Raw genomic sequence first — 23,524 nt, forward strand, 5'->3', positions numbered from 1 at the left:
GTAAGTATAATTATTCTTTTGCTTCGTGAAGATGCTCAGAAGGAAATCTAATTTAGTGATGTCTGGAGGAGCCCCTGACTTATGCTTGGGGTTTGTAGGACTGAAACTAGAGCTGAATGCTTTAAAAAAAACAAATGCAGTGTGTAATGCAACAGCAGCACCTCACCCAGAGCTGCAGTGCTGAATGTGGCACCACATTGAAACCAGCTGGTTTTAAATGGATTCTGGTACAGCGCGAGCTCCCTCTCACTCAAAGCCTCTCCCTTGCTGTGCCAAAACTGCAGCTGTGCTGGGGTGTGGGGTGCCCGCTTTCTCCTTGCCATGAGGGAGACTCCAGGGCCTTCAGCCTCACTGAAAAACAAGGGGCACACAGCAGAGTACTTTAAAATGGCTGGTACTTCTCCATATAGGCTTACTGCCCTCCCGTGGCTGCCACGGAGCATCTCTAATGCAGAAACAGAAAGACCAGGGACTGAGGGAAACAATAAAGAAATATAACTATATTCAGTTTAAACCAAAACACAATTTGAGTTACAAGGAAGAGGAAGATAAACACCGTGCGTGATTAACTGGAAGTACCTAGGAAGGCAAGAACAAAGCAGAGAAATTTACTGGTTTGGGAGTAGCAGGGAGACCTCCAAATACTTCATTTTGCAAGGACAGTGGGCCTTGAGCTATTCTTCACCAGAGTCCTGTCAGCGAGTGCCATTTACTCAGAGAGATGATCCATCTAACTTCATCCCATTGCCCCATGGAGGAGACTTCACTAGCAACTGGTGCAAAGAAGGTATGGGAGAACAGATCACTGCTCCTTTTCCTGACTGTGGTAGACGCGTGCTGTGACCTTGCTGTATCTACTAACCCTTGTTGGCCCAGCTTCAGCAGTGTTTATAAAGCTCTTGCTGAGACACCTCGTATTGCAAATGTGTCCCTTTCTCTCCGTGAACCAGGAGATGATGTTTCTAGCACGGATTGACTCCTTTCTGAGGGACTTCCCTTAAGAGCCTGAAGTTAGGTTTTATGAATGAGACCTTGAGTATCCGATGAGAGCTGCTGTGGAAGCACTGCATGGTTCTGCAAGGAATGTCCTGTTTCTTGTACTTTCTTTATGACAGTGCTGCTTCTCGTGCACTCTCTGCGGGCAGAATGCATCTCCAGTCTTTGCTGCACCGTAGACACTTGAAACAAAACAACCCTGAAGCAATCAAAACTAAAAGCAACAATGAAGTGGCAAGAGGAAACACAGCAACAAGCACAAGCAGCAACTGCGTGATTGGAAGGTAACAATGCCAAACTGGTTGAATTGCACATGCTGCTAAGAAAGGCACAAAGTCCTGCAAGGAGGCCACATATCTCCCTCCCGTGAAAAGCTTGGGTTTGCATTAGGCAGGCTTACCACTACATTTTTGTTTGTGGACTTGGGTTCAGTCTTACATGTTAGAGATTGGTGTACGCCCAAGCCACATGTGAGACTAGATGCAATGAGACACTAATTTTAGACTGGAGAGGAGCAGTGGGTGTGACAGGGATCACGTAGGAAAATGCCAACACATGGCACCTCCTATAGGACTTGAGGCTGTTGAGGGACACCTGCATCAAGACAGGCATCACCCCAGCCTACCTGAGCGCTGTGCTTTTTCAGGGATGCGCATCAGCAGGAGTACTAGGATTTCTTCAGGGTGAAACGAACGGCAGTTCAGCAGAGCATGCAGCAAGTTGAAAACAGTGAATGAACACAGTAGACAGACAAATGCTTTGCTCATTCAAGTTGCCAGGTCACTGAGTCAGCATCTCATGTAGTAGCCAGCTAGGGAGTAGAGTAAATCCTGCCCTCTCCATTTTCACTTCTTAGGCCATGCTGCACAATGTTAACATCACAAACAAAACTTCACTTTATGCACAGGTGAAAATGTCAAATGAGATGAGAAATCACTCAATATCATTTTAAAACTTGTGCATATGTGTGTATATACACACATAAACACACACACAGTGAATATAAATATTTGTAGTAAATACATATGAACTTTTACACAATCAAAACCACTCCAGTATATACATGATATACTCCTATCACTCACCAGGACAATACATTTTGTCGCACTGACAGAATCTGTTGCTCAGTTACCTTTTAAATTACAGCTTTTATAAGTTATGCAGAATTGCTCAGTGGAAGGCCAATCTCTGGCAAGCACAAATCTGCAGAAAACCACCAGCTCCAATAGTGATCCTTCAATATTTGAAGGTACCCCCCTGAGTTTCCTTCAAATATCAACTCTGCTTTCATAGAAATAAATTGTTTCTAACAATATGCTACAACCCTGTGAAGCCAAGCAGGATTTTTCTTCTAGTACATATAAATATTTCACATCCTCTCTACACCATGCAATGCAAAAAGTAAAATCATGTTTGCAAGTGACTGTATTCTGATTTGGCCCCATAATGGTTTTAGTTTAAAAAAAAAACAAAAAACAACAAAACAACAACAAGAAAAACCAACTCTCACATAAACCTTAAAAATCAACAGACAGAGCTCCAGTGATTTATGTTTCCAAACAAAATAACTTTTAGTAGTAATTAACTCTCTCTGCAGCTGTTAACTCCAAACATTGCAAATGTAAGAAATGAGGACAGAAAACTAAACAAAGAGCAAGAATTACTTACTTGTCCAAACTGAGACACACATAACTCAAAAAAACCTTACACACTTTTTAAAAATTTCTTGGAATCACCTCTGTGACGTCCTTGTTAAATATCAAAGTAGATTAGCTTGAATAAGTCTATTGGAAAAAGTACTACCTTAAAAATGCGTAGTTCAAAGCCTTATCTAAAAACTATTTTCAGAGATGAAATTCTGCATCTCTCAATGACATTGCATTATTCACAAAACTTTGCATAATGTTACATTTTGAAACACTGACATTGATCGGCTGTCAAAGAAAACAGAGCTTGTTTGCGTAATAGACACTGAAGTAAAAAGAAAAAAAAAAAATCACAGAACTTGGCCATTTCTAAAAAACTGACTCTTGGAGTAGAAATAAAATTATTTTAAAAAGTGGAGAAAACAGTAAAGTTCAGTCAGAACTGTATTTTTTACTGGCAACAAGCACTGTGATTTTTTTTTTTTTCTTTAATGAACTCACTTGAGGCTGTGTAAATATTTCTAGCATTAATGATGCCTTATGTAGAGTAATGTAAGAGCAGATTAAAGTTTGCACCCCCATGTTTTCATACAAACTATGACAGGGTATTTCCAAAGAGTCCCTTTGACTTTAAATAGCTATTTTAAAATTTGTGATTAAAAAAAAAATAATCTTTAAACGGTACCAAAAACTAGGCAAACCAAGCCTCAATCAGTGTAAGAGGACCTCTTCATAAAGGGAAGGTAAATCCTCCTTTGGAATGGTTACAACAATGCACAGAAATGAGACGAGAAATACACACAAGAAGTTACAGGTCAACTGATTTACTGGACTTGTGCAGTAATTTCCACCTTATGGTAGTTTAAGGATTGCAGTATGGACCCAGAAGATGATTTCCAAAAAGATAAAATGCTGGGAGGAGACAGGAAAAAGTATCTGTCTTCCCACGCCGAGGATCTGATGCGCTGGAACAGGCAGCCCTGCCTTCAGCTGTTAGCTGCAGCGGTGGACGCGCTCAGAACCAGAAGCCTGATATTTAGACATCCCACCACTGACATCCTTTTTAGATCCGTCACGGCTCACTAAGGTCAGAACAAACAAGCATTTGGGGCAATTTCGACAGAAGTTGTCTGCCCAGAGGCCAGCTTATGAAGCTCAGCCTCACTTCTCCAACGCTCACGACCAGGTGTCACGCACTGCTCTGTTCCGTGCGTGCTGACTGCTACGGCTTTCTGATTACAAGTACGACTTGCTCGCGGCTGCATGTTTGCACAACACTTCGAAAGTGTGAAGCATTAGCAATTCCAGAGTACAGTTAAACTTGACTGCAATTCCAGGGCTAAAACCTTAGCTTCTGGAAGCACAGATCAGACCCTTCACCTCTCCACTGTCCCGTGCTACATGCAGGTTTCTGTGCTCCCAACACCCAGTGTGCACATCAAATAATATAAAAGTAATGCTCTGACATCAGCGGTGAGCCAGGCTTTTCACTGGAGTCCAAGAGTCCTATGAAAAATCTCAGTTCAACATGTAACCATTAGATTTTTAGTACACATCATGTCACAGAGTTAGTGTTTTTCTTACAAATATATGGCACTAAGTGTAAAACTTTATGACTTATTCCAAACAGTGTACCATATTTCACAGCAAAGCTTTAAAAAGAATCCTCAAACTCCCGCTTCTTCTAAATATACAGCTGGTGGGAGGCCAGGGTGTCCATGAACGGTCGCACGAGGTTGTCTGTCGAGAAGTAAAAGACCAAGCCAAAGGTGATGGAGATGGGAAGAGCAGGCAGTGCTTTCTTAAAAACAGCCAGTAATAAAAGAGTTAAGCATAAACCCTGCCAGAGAGATGAGAATAAAAAACACAAGGAGATATAGTAAGAAGCCCAGAAACGTATCTGTCATCAACAAACTAATACACAAATAATAAGCTATGGACACTGTACAGCAATTGAAGCCTGCCTGAGCTACCAGCGGCATGAGGTACCTTTGCCCACTCCTTCATCTTGCACACAAGCTGGCCAGCTATTTTCTTCAGCAATCCTGAGCACAGCTGATAAAGTGGTATAGGCAGCTAGTGCTGACGTACAGCTGACCCCGAGAGGTTAATTTATTTACAGATTATTTTACATTTTGTTCTATGCCATTATGTATGAAGTACTGATCCAGCAGATAAAAGCACTTAAATCCTGGTGAACTGCACAGATAAGGAGTTTCACTGGACGACTAATACACAGCGGCATGTACTTCTAACACCTTCCCAGTTTTCAAGGTCTCTTGGGGTAAAATAAGAACAAAAATACAAAACAAAATATCCACTGCTGTTCTTTTGACTGGATTGCTTACTGTAATAGGTGAATTCTGGTTTTATCCGGATAGCAGGCCAAGATCTGGTTTTTTTGAGTACATGTGAAAGCTTTTTACATTTTGGGTAGACCGTATGGCTAAGTGCATTTAGATATGGATTCCTTCTCTCATCTGAGCCCTTTTTTCTTCCTCCACGATGACAAAACTTCAGAGACACTAGGCTCCAAAAATTTTAACAGCACCGTAGAAGAAACAGAATGGGGCATTTGGCCTCACAAACAGACAAGAGGGAGCGTTCCCCCCAGCGAAGGGGCCCTGTGCTGGACCCCAGGATATGGAGCTAGGTGATCCTATAGGTTTCTTTGACCTGTGAGGTAGGAAAGCTACACTCAACACACTAAGTTAGCTCATGTCTAGTTCTCATGCTTTTTGATCCATGAGCGTCACAAGTGAAAGTCCCTGTCTTTCCCTATCCTTGGGATCTAAGTGGGGAAATGGGGGCCCAAGAAGGATGGGTTAATTCATTTTCTTCTACCTTCTGAAACTCCTGCTGTTGCCCTTCTGGTTAGTTTCCATGAGGATGCTGGTGTAAACAGCTAGTTCCTAGTAATTGTTTTCTACCTAAGTGAAAGCTCAACAGTGTGTCGTCATTAGACCTGGCAAGACCAAGTCCTTTAGCAGTTACAGTATGATTGTAATCTGCTTTTACTGATGATTTCCATGGATTTTTAAGTCTCCTTCCTTCCTGTTTTTTTCCAGCGTGAACACAAGAACAAGATAGGTCTTCATCCTCTTATTTAGCCATTCTCCCTTAGCAAAAGGGAGTTAATCTTTTCAACTACACTCACTAATCAACATGGGGTTCATAACATTGACTTTTGTGGCTGTCCCCAATCCTTAAAACTGAAGCAAACACACTCACAGTTCAGCTGTAACTGTTTTCCCTGGGGCTGTCTCACCCCCACCATCTCCACACTTGGCTCTGCCCCAAGGAAGCCTCCCTCCCATCCCAGCCCGTATCATTCTGCTTCTCCCAGCGGCTGTTCAAAGCCTGTCTTTATAGACAGGGCACTGGGCTGGGAAATCCACTGGTGGCTTCTCCTAAACACCCAGCATGTTACCTGCAGAGATTTAGCAGCGCTCAGCTGCTAGTACTTCTGGCAACACCGCTGTGCTAAAAAGGCTGTAACCGAGTTTTTAAAAGCTTGCCCACTTACTATGAGAATGGCTACAAAGCAGGCCAGCGTAGTATTCCAGTCTCCACTAGCTGTGGCAGCTGCTTTCCCAACAAGCACACTGTAAAATATGAAGTCTCCAAGCCCCAGCTTCACACCCCCTGAGAGAAGTGGGAAAAGAAAACAAGTGTTACTTCTGCTCCTCCTGTTCTGCTTCCCTTTGAACAAATTCTTGTCCTCTGGGGAGCAGGTGAAGGTTCCTGCTTAAATTGTCCACGTAGCCAAGCGATGTCACTGGAACCACAATCCCAGAACAGATACCGCAGCAGCAAGAAGTAGTGCAGAGTCAGACTCAAGATCTTTGTTGCTCAACAAGTCACAACTGTTCAAATTAACTGTGATTAGGCCAAACTGCGTAACAAAGTGTTAACCACAATGAGTAAAAACGTCAGGCCCTGACTCTGACTACGCTGAAAACAAGGTATGAAGCTTCCCTTACTTTCCTCCTCCTCGAGCTCCTCAAAAGAACTGATGGGGCGGGTTGGAACAGGACTCCTCGTCTCTGACACCTGAGAGTCTGCGTGTGAAGGGCTCCTGTGGTTCTCTCTTCCATCCTCAGCTTGGTTCCACAAAAACAGGCCAGGAAGAGCAGACAAAAAAAAGAAACACAAGAGGTAGCTACATTTATAACTTGTTTTAATGCATGAGATCCACAGTTCTGTGATGCTTCTCTGGAATGGGTAAGGCCTTTGTTTCTTGGAGGTGTGATCATCAGGACCAGTTCAAGCAGGGACATTTAGTGGCTTTGAGGAAAACACGCGTGTTATTATTTGAAACAGTCGGAAGGGTACATGTTCACAGCTTCTTTGGCAGCTACCCAGGAGTTCAGTGGCTTTAACAAGCAAGTACATACGCAGAACTAAGCATTGCTCTGCACAGGCTAGAATGACAAGTAAAACCAAGTAAACGTAATATGCACTCCCACATTGTTATATCTTTGGGGTGGAGGTGCTCAGGTATTCCTTAACTGGTAGTATGACAAAAATGGATGACTAAGAGGACTGCATTTATGAGAAAAGTTCTGCCCTGAATCACATTGACATTGGGGCTGGGTGTTCACATGTAGTAAGTGGACACATTTCGTCGTTCACAGATTTAATTTTTTTTTTTGTCCTGTTAAACACATCTAACAGAGCCCTTGGTAGTGCTTTTGGAAGCAGCCAGTCTGTGATACAGTACTCCAACAGTTCCTGTTTTTCAGAAGCAGTCATTCAAACTTTCCAGTCCACGTCAGTCTAACGGGATGCTGCCGCTGCAGACGCGAGCAGACTGCGATCTGGGACACACAGAGCTTCCACAGGGGCTTTCTGTATGCCTCAGCATGTAGTTTGCTCCTGCTCTGTGCCCAGTTTCAAAGCAGGATTGTGTCCCTGCATTTTGTTAGTGTATCAGCTGCTTTATCCTGAAATAAGCAGCATGTTCAGTTATCAAGCCTTAGCATACATTTATTGCTTTAACATAACATCTCTGAAGTGCAACAGGCCCAGGTGGGAAATCCTCCCAACACCACAAGTCAGATTGTATTCAGTCACCTTCAAAACTGCAGTTTAACTTGCATTTCAAGAAGATAAAAGCAAAGGCACAAAAATTACCACAGGACCAGCTAGAATGTAAACTTGGAACACATCAGCTGCTGTTGGGTAACTGCCCAAACATAAGCCTTTACCCAAGGGTAAATGTAAAAAGACGTTCATTTTCTTTGGCAGGGTAAGCCATATCGCGCTTACAGCTAGGTAAAAGCATGTCTGCTCCATGGCAGTGGCCTGAATGCAACACACTGCAACGCACTTAAGTTCACCAGTTCATCGGCGTTATATTTATGAGCCTATGTTGTAATTTACCATCCCCAGCTAGTAAAAATATAAGCCCCCACTAGCCCACTTAGCTTTGACTTCAGTACATCTGAAGATGCGTGCTGGACAACACTTTTGTTTGGTTTTTTTGGTGGGTTGGTTTGTTCTTAAAATAAAGGCAGCCTGACTGCTGGAGCTTCCTACATCATCTGGTCATCTTTGCTGCCAGTCCAAACAGCAGGTTTCAGAACATCACTGAGTTCTGCAACTAATGTAACAATGAAAAAAATGCATCCATCAGGGTTCAGGAGCTTACATTTACCCGCAGTCTCAAACACCCGCATTATTTCCATGGGACAGCGCTCTGTATAAAAGAGTGACATGCAAGCAAACCTGCATCCCGCGTCTGCTGACTTGGTCCTCTTGCTGTTGTGTCTGGCTTTGCCATTCCAACTGTCCACATCATAGCAGCTGGAAGAAAGAGAGAAAGTAATCAGCTGCATAAAACATCAGTGACTATAGCTCAGAAGAGCTAAGCATTTAGCTGTCCCTAAAAATATAAACCCTTGCCCCTGTAAATGCTTTTAAAACACTCACTCTTAGTTGCTTTCCCTAGGCACTCAGAAGGCAAGGTGGGAGAAAATTAAGGCAGTGCATCCACTCAGTTTTTAAGAAAGTCCCAGAGCACAAATAGCTAAGAGTCAGTAGAGTCTTCTCCGTAGGCTAAAGAAAGCAAAAAGCCAGAACTAGGGTCCTCGTCTCCTTTGTTTTCTTCCTGGCTTCTGACTCTTCTCTTCAAAGAAAACAATTGCCCAGGCAATGATGGCGGTACAAAAGGTAACCAGAGGTTAACTTACACAGCTTACTCCTCGTGTTCAGCTAAAGGTAAAGCACAAAAGCGAGGGATACGCAGGAGTTGTCAGAGCGGCAGTTTTCTCTCTGCCTGTTTGTTTTGGTTCTTTCCTGTCAAAATATTGGCTATTTCTGTTTTAGTTCCAAGAACAACTGCAGGATATCTGGGGGCTTATTCTTGAGATGGATCCCTAAATTAAAAAGGAATACAAACCATTCTGAAATCAGTGGAAGGGAATTCAAATCAGCTGTTTATTTAAGTGTGCATCAGTCATCCTGTTTTTACAGGACAAAACAAGCCAAGGCAAACACAGTGCCTGCTTTTCCACTACAAGCTCAGCCAAGGTGATGTTTTTGCATCTAGAGAGAGCCACAGAATGTGGTCTCGCAATGGAGACACTGACGTTCTGCACAAGAACTTTTTGTTCAGTATTTATTATTTCTTGAATTGCATTCTCCATTAGAGAAACTCTTGTTTGTTAACTAAAACATGTGAAAGACTGCATCTAGATTGTCTCAGGTCAGTATAACAGAATCTCCAGTAAAAGGGAGGTCAGCTGAAATCAACAGAAGTTCTCCTTGGCACATATAAAAGCATTTACATAACATTAAATGCTTGAAAAAAAAGATCAGTCAGGTTGTAGGCATCCTCAACTTAGCACCCAACATTTGGAAATACTCATTCATCTTACAAGCCCTGTAATGAAAAAGTCACTGAGGTCCATGAAGCACTTGAGTCCAGGTCCCGTGAGTGTTGAGCTGCCTGCCTTCCAACTATCTTAACCTTAAGCACATATATACCTTTGTGGATAAGGGCACCGGACACCATCATAGTTAAACAGCTCAAGAAAGCCAGGGAAGAGACGACTGATTTTGTTTGCAGAGCAATACTTGAATAGAGCCCTTTACAAAGCGAGCAACCACACAACAAACAAAAAAGCAAGGACATTCTAAGCACTGCCATCCAGACAAGCGCACAGAGCAAGATGGGGCTAGAAGAAGAATGGAACTTCATCACACGTTTAAAGTGTATCTGTAAAGCGTATGCACAAGGAATAAGTGTATTAAGTGAGCATCATCTAATCACAAAACTTTGCAAATGCTACTTTCCATCTGACACAGGTTTTTGTATGCAGAACAAAGGGGCACGTTCCACACTCTATTCACAAAAGGATAAATCTACTTTTGAACATTTCAGCTTCACAAGGCAAACGTGGGCTCCCTTTCGCTAATTAGAGTGAGCACCATTGTAACTGATAAACAAGGCCGCCTACAAATGGTCTGGTACAGAGCATAAACGCGCACCGATCTTGGAGCAAGGAAGTAACTAAAATAGTGCTCTTTGGTTTGACACAGAAATAGGCTGCGAGTTTAATCTGGTTAAAAACATTAACATTCTAATCTTACTCACAGGAATATATTAATGCAGGAAAAATGGGCTCATTTCTCTCCTGTGCGGTTTCTACCAGCATTCTCAGTGGCCCCTTGGGACAGAGAACAGCCATCAGATCTGCAAAGAGAAAAGGGCCAGACAATCTCATCTCAAACCATCATGCATATTCTCCATTCTTTATCTTTAAAAAGCTATTCTTCCCTCAAAATTACATCTATGGATATTAACTGGATGATTTCCTGAATGGCAGTTTCTTCCACTTTGCATAACTCCAGCTGTTCTAGTCCCTGAAGATGTTGTTCACTTAAAATACCATCCCCTAGGTTTCATGTAATAATAGGAGTTTTCACTGTGCTAATCCTATAAAAAGCCTCTTGAGAATACCACATTATTTCTTTGAAAGTAGATGACAGCATTACATCGAGGTGTTAAATTCAGAGGAGGACTGGGGGTACTTCGTTCTCGTTCCACAATCCATCGCTAGGTACACTGACTCTGTCTCTCGCATGAAGGAAGGCCTTTGGTCCAGTTCCTCTTTGCCTACCCTCTCTCCTCCGTCAGAGCTTCTCACCAATCCGAATGTTACCTCCCGGCTGCCTCTTGTTCTGCAGGTTCTCTTGAAACTTTTAACTCATACCAAAATCCATGATCTCTCGATAACCGTAAACAAAACCTGCAAGACTATCGGGTTGCTACTGATAAAAATCCAACCACCCCTACCATGCAGTCAGATGTGGTTCACTACTTCCCTGACTTGGCATTCCACTTCAAAAGACGTGGTAGGGGTACAGTACCGACCTGCACAAGTTAGCAAGACACAAGCCAGGGAGTCAACTTAATTGCCCATCTGCCTCTTTCTAAAGCTGTTAGCACCACAAAGTTGTTTTTTGAATGACATACGCAGTCCTGAGATTGCCTCAGAGTAACCTCTCCATGAGCCACACCTCGAGAGTCACAACCCAGACTTACCATAGATGGAGATTGCACCTAGAATCACCCATGCTGACCACTCAGGTAGATATTTAATGAAAACTAGTGCCATCAGAGCACTGATCATAATGAGATATGCTTGCTGGAGCTGCAAGGGACCTTTCCAGTGTATGCAAATCATTCCAACAGCTCCAAAATTCCAGATGACTAAGAACAGAGTGGGGTAATCCATGGCCACGTTGTACGTCTTCAATACTTCACTGGAATACAACAAGAAAAATTAGTGAAGCAATAAAAGAAACTGGCACGCAAAGCATCCTACTAGCTGTAGTTAAACAAGCCTCCTACTACACCAGGAGGAAACAGGATAGAAGCAGCTGTCATCAGGAAGGGGGAACCTGCCTCGCAGCCAATTGCTGCTCCGAGCTCTCTGTTCCTCCTGCAGGAGATGGACATGCTGTGTGCGCAGAGAAGCACCACAGAGCCTTAGTCCTGAGGTCAACAGTGATTCCAAGGGTTTGAGCAGGCAGGATTTCAGGTCTTAACTGAACATAGGCCTGCGGCTACATGACCGTCTGCAGCCAAGTCATCGTGTAAGAGTCATCCCACCAGATGCATGATGCTCACAGTTAAAGATCAGAAGTTTTAACAAGTGTCACCAGCAAGTTAAAAGCTTGGTTCTACCCGAGCTGGAAGCTAATGGAATGAGCCTGAAACAACATAGTCTGAGAAAAAAGGCAAGACAAATCAGAGAACCAACTTGGCACATAAAGCTCCTTTCCACTTGCTTCTCAACATATAATTCTGTACCTCTGTACCACAAGGTTTAGCCTGTTCGTTTCACAGCCTGTTCATTTCACACTCATGGTATCACTTCCCAGTGATTTTTGTAGAGTAAGCACTGTAAAATCAGGCATTGCCTATTGAAGACCTCATTTTCTATTTTTTTTAAAAAAAAGAAAGCTATCTCATTCTAATAATTTTTAAACCTCCATTTGGAGAAGGGGAGACATTCCTTTTCTTGTTCAAGTTGGGGATTTTCTGCAGGTTACCTGCACCATTCCCACTTACCCGAGATATATGTAGGTAAAGAGGAAGAGCAGCATCAGAGAGGACAGGATGAGCCAGCCATGGATGAACTATCAAGGGCAAGAAGAGACAGTGACTGAAGGGGCTGTTCCCCCTCGCGCAGGTCGCAGCGCTGCATGCACTACTGACAGAGCTTCCTATTGTCCAACAGCCTCCTCCTTCACTCCTCCTCCAGTTTCCAAAGACCCTGCCTTCCCCACTGCCAGTGAGGGAGGGGGGACAGCCAGTTGCTCCCAGTTCTCCCAAACTCTTACATTTTATATTCTATCCCTTGGTTTTTGTTTTTGTTGGTTGGGTGGGTTTTTTCTTTAGTCTCTTCCCGATCCATTTCCATGGGTATCCATACTGGCTCCTAGCTTAGACAGGTAAGCACATTCTCTCTGCTTGGTAGGGAGGAGGAGAGGTTTGCCCAAGACTGTACAATAACTTCATCTCAGGGCCAAGTTTAAAAAGCACCAACAGCCAGTGCTCAAATGCTGGGCTGGTACCACACATAACAACCCCCTGGGCACCACAAAACCTGAATGTGCCTTTCCCTCCAAGCTTCGTCCCTTTCCACCACAACCTCCGCAGGCAGGAAGAATACCAGTTCCCACAAAGCTTGTCTGAAACTTCTTAAGAGAAGGCACTCGCAGTAAATGGTACAATTTACTCCCTAAGTACAAACTGCAAAACTTTTTGATCAGATGGAGAAGACTCAGACCTGACTAACACAAAATAGCAGGCCTTGTTTTTAAGAGCCTACCATTAGTGACAAAATAACAGCAAAGCATATTCGGGGGCACAGCTCTACCACCGCTGACAAAGGCTTGTGTAAAATATGATTCTTGCTATGACTAAAATGTGGACTAGCCAGTGTTTCTCACTGACACGCAAGCCCCACTTGAACTCATATTCACAGCACATAGGTGGAAAAGGCTCTGGCATGAATGCTTTACCTTGTAGCAGCGATATTTATAGAGCAGAACTAGGAACACAGTCATTACGACGATGACGCTGATCATTATGATTGTGTTCAACACTGAGTTCAAGAGACGCTGGCCCACAGACGGGGTATCCTCAGTGAAAGGGGTGTAGATCCTGCAGTATAAAGCAAAAGGCATATAAAGTACATATATTCTCTTCTAACTGCCCCAAGATAAAACCAGGCCTCTCTGTGTGTGGGAAAGAAAGGGAGGTATGACTGCCAAGGACAGCAAACATGAGATGCAGCCTCTGAAGGGGCTGGGCTCCAGTTAATTATCAACTAAAGATTAGTGGTCTCTATCAAAAGCACATTCCTGCAGAGAAGCTGTGGCTGGCAGAGCTCTAAACAAAAAGGCCTAGAGTATAAATGACTTCATTTAAGTTTAGTAACTTCTCTCCAGGCCACAAATTTTCATTGCGTGCTCTGGACCCTCTCTATAATAACGATAAAGATACATCCCAGGTGCTGTCCTGAAAGGGGGGGACCCTTTCTTTCCACACTTGGTAGGAGAGTCTTGGACTCTCTTATCCCTTTTCATCACCCCGCACACACACACACCCCCCTTTTGTTTACTTTGGTTCAGTTCAAGGGACCACAATCCCCATTTTTCCACCCGCCGCGTGAAGCGCAGTTAGAGCCCCAGGAGCGCTCTCGGGCACAGTCAGCAAGAGCTGGATGGAATTACGTATCCACACCATGAGTCTTTAGGAACCAGAAATGTCATCAGGAAATGAGACACTCATCCAAATGAACATGCTATTCCCTGATTGCTGCCAGCTAGTGGGTGAACAGACTAGGCGTTCAGCCTGGGCCTTTTATGCTGCAGTACGGAGCAACTTCATTATTACGCTGCTCACAGGCTTCGCTTAAGGTGCCCTAATGACAGTGCTAACGAATCTGTATAATGCAGGTATGGAAAGACTTACACAGATGAATGTAGCATACTTTAGTAAGATCTCTGTATGTTTACGCAGCCACCTTTAGCTGTGTAAAGGTTCTCCCAACCTGCCAAGGAAGCAGTCTGCGTACGCAGACGCATGTGCGTGGAACGTATGTGTAAAGCTAGGGATCCCATGTACTCAGAGGCTGTTTCGAAGACCCCACTTACAGCTGCCCGTTTTTCTCCGTATAGAAGCGCACTGACTTTATGGTGGCGACGACAACAATCATACAAAGGGTGACAGGCACAAAGAGCATGATTACATGCTTTGCTCCATATTTCAGAGTCAGTTCCTCCTCTTCATTTTCCAAGGCGCTTTCTCTCACTGGAACACCCGACTCGGACATATCCCCATCAGCAATATTGTTAGGGCTACGGCTGCTACCTGTTCGCCTCTTCTGAAAAGAAATATTAGCAAATATGTAAGACCTTCTTTTCTTTGTGTTCAAAGCTTCACTCCATCATATTTCAACTTGTTCCTAATAGGAAGGTACCAACTGAACAATACAAGTAGAAATTCTGTTACAAACAGGCTGCTATGGAGTTTTTAAACCAAAACCATGAATATCTAAGGGCCTCTTCAAGTCCAAATATACAGATGGACACATGCACATGAAGGGCAAGGTGCACAGAACTGAGATAGAAGAAATGTCATCCGAGATGGCATAAGCTTGATCAGTTCCTCCTCCCACAGCAATGCTGTGCTTGCTTTATCCCACTGCTTTGCTGGCAGTGGGACTGGATTCTGTTCTAACGTTTGCTGCATTTGAGCAGAGCAGACAAAGGGTTTCTGGCAAAACAAGAAGGCTGAAAAGGATATCCTGCAAGAGTCATATGTGCATCAGGTCCTGATTAAAAGCCTGTATCTTTACCAAAAGGAAGGAAAAGGGAGGAGTATATACAGAGAGAACAAGGGGGGGAAAGTCACAGTGGAGGAAATAGGAACAGGCACTGCTGCTGCTGGCTGAGAGTGTGACACCAGAGAAACAACACTAGCCAAAGCCAATCCTGGAAGCCAGTCTGCTGGGAGGGACTGAGGGGTAGCAGGACTACATCTATCATCATACCCCATTTCTCCACTCCCCGGGAAGGACGCATACCTACCCTATGTGCCTGCGCTTCCCCTGCTTCTGAGGCTTGCAGGCCATCCTGGTAGGAGGGTACCGGAGGGCTCTCTGCAGACATCAGGGATGTTCTCTCATTGCAGGGCTCCTCCTCGCTGTCCGAGTTGTTCATGAATGTGATCATTATCGCTTCCCCAGGGAGCACTCAGGAGGAGCACGGCCAAGCACTACTCGAGGCTGAGGGGACAAACGGAGCAGAAGGAATGACAAACAGCAAACACTGCTGTACAAACCACTGGAAGTCTGAAGAGGAGACACAATTTCAGCAGGGAGGCTACCACACGCTATGGAACTCCATCTCCTTCTAACAGCTGATGTAGTCTGCTGTCACCACAGGCATGACAACCCATTCAGTTAAAATCACGGTGACTTTTGCGGGCAGGGAGAACAGCAAAATGCGGTACTGAAGCAATTTAATACTTTTTCTTTGCCACAGCTTTCAGAGTTGCTGCCTCTATTTCCCCTCTCCCATTAGTACACCTTGACTTTCACAAAGAAGGTTTCTCAGTGCTTAGTGTTTGTTTTGCACAAACAAAGCTTCACCTCAAATTCTGGCTGCCTGCAAGAAAGCTAAGAGAGCTCAGCTCTTCCACAACACTCCCACAAGCATCAGCAGGTAGCAGAAGTTTCTTAGCAACCTGGAGCCTTGGCCATACATAAGCCACTAGCCAGGAGTTACGTGCTGTCTTCCTTGTTATGACTGTTTATTAAGCAGATGAATTTCATAAGCAGTTCTTCTCTGTGCCCATGGAGAAGGAGAGATTTGCGTAGAAAGGGAAAGACCTGTCTCCTTAGGTGAGCCACTTTTTGATTTTTCCCCGCCTTACGCTGCCTTGTGATTAAAAGCAAAACCACTTGGATGGGCAACAACTTGATGTATAAAAGTGGGGGCTAGAAATGTTTGGCCTCTTTCCACCTACTACCATGCGGAAAAATAACCAAAGCAGTGGCACAGTAAAAACAAGCAAAAGCAGTGGCAGAGTGCAGAGAGGAAAGGAACAGCTCTTCTTTCTAGACACCAGAAAGAAGCAGTGCACTGCCCGGAATACTGCAAAACAGCCTTAAAGCCAGGATTTCAGGAAGCTCTAAAGGCAGGTGGTAGGAAAATTCCTTTTAGCCTTTATTAAGTCAGCTTAACAACGCAACTGGAGTAAATAAGCATAATTCAGTCACCTTTTGATTCTCAGCCACCCGTCCATAAGCAAAACCAAACCTCTAATGCATTGTTAAGCTGTAATATCTACAAGAACACCTCCTCTCCTCTGCAGTATTTTACCCAAGTACCTTGCGAGAAAAAGCCTGTGTGTCTCAGGAAATCTATCCAACTCAGAAGAGGAAGCTGAAGAAGCCATGTGACTTGGACGCAGTCACTTAAATCTGAATCATGCATTCGCAGTCCAACCAGTGCACTATGCTGTCTATCAGCCAGCTGGAGAGGTCAGAGAGGATACTTCGAAGATCTGCGAGATATTCTTGCTTCTCACTAAAGAAACTGAAATTCACTTTGGAGGAAGAAAAGAGGGAGGAGTGGGAGATTCCCCTTTCTTTCACAGCCTCCTCAACACATCTGGCACCTTCAAGAAATTTTAGAATGTCAACTCAGTCTGCCTAAGTGAAACATTTTTCAGACATCTGCTCCTCCCCTGCCTTCTCTTCAAGCCTTTTCATATCATTTTGTTCCTCTTTTAGTGATAAAAGTGGTACAGTTACAGGAAACAAAGGGGTAGCCCTTCAGCCAGGCCAGTCAGCCTCACAGAAATACTGTGTTCTTATCGAGTGAGATGCCTAACACCTGCATTCGTGTGCTTATTTCTTACAGAGCCCGAAATCTCCACTCGGGGTGCTTAACACGCTCTTCCAACTGAATATGTGGGGGCTCATAATTTATAGTTGAGAGCCTAGATTCTGGTACAGTTATAGGATTTAGGCCTTCTTTAAAGAAGTCAGGTACGTAAAGTCATTTATGTCATGACATACTTCTGGATCTGTGAACAGGTTAAGTTATGCATGCCATGGGATCTGTGACCCACAGAATTTAAATAACTCTCAAAACCTTCTGCCCATGTCAGAGACCAGGGAAGAAATAAAGATCTACTCTCTGATAGTTTGGGACCAATATTAGGTTTTAACAACCCAATGAAAATATTAAAGAACTTTTTCTCCTGCTATTTAAGAAACTGCGACATACTTTTTTCTGTATGAACAGAGCAATTCTGCAGAGGATTTAGAAGGGACAGCCAATTAGCCTACTTTCAACACCCTAGTTGTGTCCACTGGAGGAGTTAAACCAATAGCAAAAACACAGTACTAATTACTAACCTCCACAATTACATAGAAAAAAAAAAATCTTATGTTGTAATAAAGCTGTTTTTAAGCTGGACATCTTCTGTTATTCTCCCTCAACAAGGATACGGACAAACGCAAAGATGCACCAATACTTCTGGTCAGCAGGCAGACTCAGGCCTGAACACAGCTTCACTGTCCCTTGTTTACAAGGCTTTGGTTTCAGTGAGGGCTGACACAAACAGACCGCAATACATCTGGGATTTTACAGGAGCTCCTGCGGCAACCAGCCCTCAACAAATCCTCACATGCTGTCCTCACAGCTGCCTTAAACTGACCTAAATATGCGGTCCTGCCAAAGGGTTTGTCCCACCACCCCCAGCCTCTCTGGTGCCAACACCAGGTGCTCATCAGCTGTCTAGCTCTTTTGAAAAGACAACAGGCACTTGTTTTCCTTTGCTTTCACAGAGCCAGGTTCCAGCAGGACGGGCTCCCTGGCTGGCTATGTGAGCAGCCCCAGCGCCAGTGCCCACAGGAGGAAAAGGGAGAACTGGGCCATCCCCCTTCCAGTAGGGTTAAGCCTTACGGTGGCGAGCCCTCTGCTCGCTCCCAGACAACCAGCCCACCCTCACCTCAGGTCTGCAACACCTATGGCAGCATGGCTCTTAGCCAGGCAGGGGCCTTCGGCATATGGTTTGCAGAGGCAGGAACACCAGCCCTCCCTCTCTGCCCCACCACGGACCCAGCAGGGAGTTTGTCTAATGCCACTATTTATTCATCAGAGCTGCACTTTGAACTGGCACCAAGGCTGTGCTGGCGGCCGAAGAGAGCTTTGGTTTAAGCAGTCTGTCCTTCAGGGGAGGAAGGACCAGCCTGGTCACTCTCACACCCACCTACCCACCAGGACAGCACCCTTTGGGCGGAGCAGAGCAAAGGAAGAGAAAGCCTCTGCCCTGAGGGCTTGCTTGCCAAACAGAAAGGGAGCCACAAAGCACCAGGCAACCAAGAAAGGGGTGTTGTAAAGCCACACCGTTTTCCGATATCATTTCACCGGTTAAACTAAGAGAAGGGGCCTTGCGGAGATGATTTCTGCCTCCAAAAGGACGCTGGGTACCCCACAATGGAAAGCACGGGAACCTTCTTTCCTACTTGCGTGCATGACACCAAATACATCAGTGCATACTGACTGTTTTCCTAGGCTGAGCTGAAAAGGGTGAAGGACAGTTCAGGAAAGGAAAGCACGGAGAGCTGAGACGAGCATGCTTCCTTTCTGGCTATAGCAACGGAGTGAGGAGGGGTGGAAATGCAAGCAATATCTATATTCACAGAAAGCTACAGAGCAGGGTCTGCCAAATACAGGAAACTAATGAGATGAACAACAGGTGCCAGACCATCATCAAACTGACCCAGCAGGTCGCAGGGTATCAGGCAAGGTTTTTCCTCTTTTCCTCTGTGGGTGGATTCAAGCCATTAGGTCCCATTCAAAAATCATATGATGTTTAAGAGCCAGAAGACCAAACTCTCAAAAACGTACAGCAAAAATGAAAGGGGACAAAAACTAGGTCAGTAGTAAGTACTTCTTATAACAGAGCAGCCAAGGTGGGAATACAACGACTCCTGCTTTAGAGCAGTCTTGTGAAGCCTGCAGCAGAGCAGGAGTCACCATTTCTCTCGTTCCAGATGTGCTTTGTGCAAGGGATCTCTTCCTCAACTGCGATAAACCAGCTTTATGGATTTTGATGAAACTGGGCCAGTTCACACTAATGTTAGGATCTAGTCTCAGTTTGCCGAGCACGTCACTGTGCTGCAAACAAACCTAAACCCTTTGCTCTGCATTACATCCATCACAAATAATACCAGTACAATATACAGCACAGAACAGCTGCTACAGGCTGGCAGAATAGTTAATAATCCACTTCAGAGTTAAAAGTCCTGCTTATAGGTATTGTTCTCTTTCATGGCAATTAGATGAAGAGAATTCATTTTCCTTTGCTATATTTAGATCACGGGAAAGCCTTGGGCTGACATGGACAGCTTGATGTTCTCCTAAGTTTTGGCTGTAGTAATCACTGCTGTTGGTAAATATGAAAAAAGAGGGGAAAAAAAACTTTGAAGAAATCCTAAGTGGCGGGGCCAAAATTAGGAGGAAAGATTTCCAGGTTCTTGCCAGTAAATAAAGCCAGAACGTGCATGCTGCTAAAACGACAGGGGTCTTGGAGCACACCATCTCAGTGGTCAAAAGCGAACTTGCAAGTGCCGTTCACTTTCAGCCCCAAAATGCAAAAAGAACAAAACATGAGACACTATGGGAAGTTGTAGAGATTGGGAGCCCTCCTTCTCCTTTTTAGGGCACGCCAACATAGCTGAACTAGCACTACCTTCTTCTGCCCCACAAGAAAGGGGCCTCGTAGCCCCAGAGGGTTATTTTGCTGGCGGAGCCGAAATCAGACCCTCCCCAAAAGCGTCAGAAGGATTATTTTGCCAGCGTCAAGCCCAAATACCCTAGCAGTCAGCTCCTCGTCGCAGCATAAAGGCGGCACAGCCCTGCTTACACCAGAACACCTCACGCCGGGTCAGACTCGCACAGCGTACGCACCGGGGCTGCGGGGCCGGCTCAGCTTCGCGTCCCTCCAAGCGCATGGCCAGCCCGGCCGGGCACGCAGCGGCTGGCGGAGAGAGAGAGAGACACAACAGGCACTTTTAAAAAAAAAAAAAAGAAAAAAAAAAACACGACAAGAAAAACCCCTGCCAGTCCGAGATTTTGCAGGAGGCCAGAAGGAGCCCTTGCACCCGTGCAGGCGTTTTCCCCAGCTGCCCTTTCTAATGCTTAAAAACTGGGTTGCCATTGAAGGCGCGCCGGCAGCGCTTCCGAATCAAATCCTGGCTTGCAGGCAGGAACGCCACCGCCCAGGAAAAATATATATGCATATATTTTTATATTTAACGCATAGATATACACAAAGGCATATCTAAAAATATGTATTTTACATGTACACGTCTATATAAAATATGCACATATATGGAAATATACATACATACGCACACACCTGTAACTTTCACCAGAAGGAGCCAGCACGGCTGCCGGACCTCCTCCCCCCCCCCCCCCCCCCCAGCCTGTGCGCCGGGCCCCGGCGGGGGCGGAGGGGCCTCGCACGGCTCCGGCAGCGCGGCGACCCCGAGCCCCCGCCCCAACGCCGGCCAGGCCCCGTCCCGCTCCGCCCCGCCCCGGCGGGAGGGCAGGCAGAGCCCGCGGCGGCCCTGCGGGGACGGACGGACAGACGGACGGACAGAGCCGGCGGGGAGGGACAGACCCCGCCGGGGCGCCCCGAGCCGCCGCCGCTGTTTACCTGCTCCCGGCGCGGCACGGGCTCCTCCCCGCTCCCATTGGCTACGGCGCACTCTGGCCCCAACGCTGGCCGGGGGGGAGGAGCGCGCCCGCCGATTCGCCGCAGCGGCTGTCGCTCAGTAGGTTCCCCCGCCCGCTAGCACTCTCCTCCAATGGGAGAGAAGGGTGGGAAAACGGGCGGCCAATAGGAAGGCGGCTCTCCCCGCCCTCTCCCTCCGGCCGTGAGGCGGCCTGTGAGGCAGCGGCCGTGGCTGCGCCGCCATAGTGGGGCGGTCGTGGGCGGTGCTGGGGTCTCTCGGCTGCGAGGGGTCACTGGGGCTGCAGCCGGCGCGGGGGGGGACGCCGGCCTGCCGGGCTGGAGCCGTGGCTCCCGCACCCGGCCGCCGATATCGGGGCTTCTCCCTCAGAGGTAGCGGGGGAAACCGGCGGCTCGGCTCGGCCGGGGCCCTCTGCTGCCGGCTGCCCTTCAGTGGCTCTGTGGAAACACGAAGCGTGTAGGTAACAGGAGTGAGCTGCCTGGTAAGGCACCGTCCGCTTCCCTCAAGCTTAACGGCTGCAGCCTCACGGCTGGACACGTGAAATTTTATAATGCCAGCGAAAGGCAATTTTAAACTAATTGCTTGAAAACGCCTGGCTTTACACCCATAACTTACGTTTTTACAGACCCCGTAACTAAGTGAGCCACCGGCATTTCTAAGGCATTTAAATGCTTATTGATGGCCTTCAATAAATGGGAAAGCTGTGCAAGTGTGCAGATCCTGATTGAAATAAAAAGGTAAGGGGGAAGCATAGAGGAGTAAATAAAGAAACTGGAGGAAATGGCCAAAGAATGGTTCTCTGGGAGTTGCATCTGACCTCTGCTCGGTTTATAGATCAGAGGGATGAATAAAGGAAAATGATAAACGTTTTCACATCATTTGCTATGGGTGTGAGAAGTTTGTATTTTTAGAGTGTAAGCCTTTTTGCTTAAAATAAAAAAAAAAAAAATTGCATGACAGTAAGCAAGATAATCCTGTAGACAGATGAAACCACTTTTCAATCAGCGTACAAACCACTCCTGTGCCTCTGCTCTTCCCATTGCTTTATCCAGCAACAGTGAAGTGAAATTAAGATTCTGGCAGCTCTGTAGCTCTTGCTCATCATCTGTGGGGGCAGAGACGCAAACTGGAGTCATGGTGAATTCCCTCTGCTGCTGTTGTTGCTTAGGAAGAACCTCAGGCACAGACACAGGGAATATTTGCAGCAGAGGTTCACCTTCCTCTTTGCTTTGTGCCATCCGTGATGATCTTGTGTACAAAAGGAATGAAGGGTAAGATGGCAATGAAGGAGACACAAGGTACAATAACTGAACCGTCCTGCTCTATATCATTGGACAAAATGGAATATTTTGCAGATTTCAAATCTAAGTTGGCCATCGCATTCTTTTCCCTGAATTTCCTGCACAATATTGGTGACAAGTGATACACCTTCCTTATGCCTGTAATCTTCATTTTGAGTCACTTTGCACACAGAAATAAGTTCCATGTAAAATTTTTCATAGCCCCGGAGAGCTGCCTGTCCAAGCATGGCCAGCTGTCCTTTGCCAAGGTAAAGCCGGTTTAGGAAAACTGATAAACTCTGTGCTTGGCTGCATTCTTCACTAGCAGAGTATCAGAGCTCGTCCTAACAGGTTTCTCTCAAAGGCTGTGTCTATCCTTGGTCTTTGTGTTCCTTTTCACTGGACACTTGATCCAGCTGGAGTGGTTTTTTTTAAGTGGGAATTTCTCTGACGAATCGAATCCTTCGCACATTGTACGCCCAGCTGCTCGTCAAGTTTGTTTAACATTAGGAGAAGGAGCAATTTTGGTTGCACTCAGATTTTCCACAACCGACAGCAGTTTTACACCCCTTTACTTTTAGGTGGAGCTTACATATCTGACACAAATTTGGGATAATAGTAAAAATACTTACCTGTTTTAAAACATTTTACGTCTTCAAAGCCAAAGCATTGACAGCCTGAACTGCGCTGCTCTTCACCTCGCTGGCAGCCGGCCGCTCCATCTGAGCCTGCCCAGAGTCCTCACCGAGCCAGCAGCAAGCGCGTCCCAGCGAAACCCCTGGCCTGCCATAAATCTGTGCAGGCAAGAGGTAAGCTGTTCTTAGGCCCATTAAAGTCACTGGAGCTGCGTGCAGATTTCATCCATATGGAGTGATTTGCTGAGTTAGGAGCAACTTGAAAGGGTGAACTTTCTTCATTTTTCACTAACACCCGTCAGCATCTCCCTTATTCTTTTCTCCCTCATCTCACTCCATTTCAACCATAGAACGGACGCAGCAATCTCTGGTAATTAATGCTTTTTCTTGCCCACTCTTCCCCTTCCCTTTTTATACTGTTTTTCTGAATTCTAGGTTCACTTCACTGCCCTTCCTCTGGCCAGTTGCAGTCAGCGGTATATCTGTATTTACCTTTATCTCGGTAGATGCCCAGGACTTGCAAATAATTTGGTTGTGTTATCAAGGCCACGTGCCCCAGAATTCTGATGCAGGTTCCCCTTTTCCTCCAAATCCTGACATTTTAAATAGTAATACTGAGTGGTTTTCATTTGCCTTCTGCTTTTTTAATCTCTCGGGAAATTTTCATT

At 45.5% G+C, this 23,524-nt stretch overlaps 1 protein-coding gene across 4 annotated transcripts; it reads right to left on the bottom strand.

Annotated features, from left to right (window-relative positions):
- Window positions 1-478: 478 nt before the first annotated feature.
- PSEN2 (presenilin 2) lies at window positions 479-20,966 on the bottom strand. 4 transcript variants are annotated; one of them, XM_082307985.1, is made up of 12 exons: window positions 20,905-20,966; window positions 20,154-20,223; window positions 15,255-15,451; window positions 14,319-14,545; window positions 13,182-13,323; window positions 12,226-12,293; window positions 11,194-11,414; window positions 10,243-10,341; window positions 8,373-8,450; window positions 6,626-6,745; window positions 6,169-6,287; window positions 479-4,482 (listed from the first exon to the last, which is right to left on the bottom strand). In XM_082307985.1, exons 3-12 carry the CDS (start codon window positions 15,396-15,398, stop codon window positions 4,327-4,329), a joined length of 1,374 nt encoding a protein of 457 aa, XP_082164111.1. In that variant the 5' UTR covers window positions 15,399-15,451; window positions 20,154-20,223; window positions 20,905-20,966; the 3' UTR covers window positions 479-4,326. The 4 variants fall into 4 exon arrangements, with proteins under 4 accessions (XP_082164111.1, XP_082164108.1, XP_082164109.1 ...); XM_082307982.1 differs by having other exon boundaries at window positions 14,319-14,548; XM_082307983.1 differs by lacking the exon at window positions 20,905-20,966 and adding an exon at window positions 20,605-20,714 and having other exon boundaries at window positions 14,319-14,548.
- Window positions 20,967-23,524: the final 2,558 nt, after the last annotated feature.

Source organism: Platalea leucorodia (assembly GCF_965183815.1).
Source record: "Platalea leucorodia genome assembly, chromosome: 3".
Taxonomy (NCBI): domain Eukaryota; kingdom Metazoa; phylum Chordata; class Aves; order Pelecaniformes; family Threskiornithidae; genus Platalea; species Platalea leucorodia.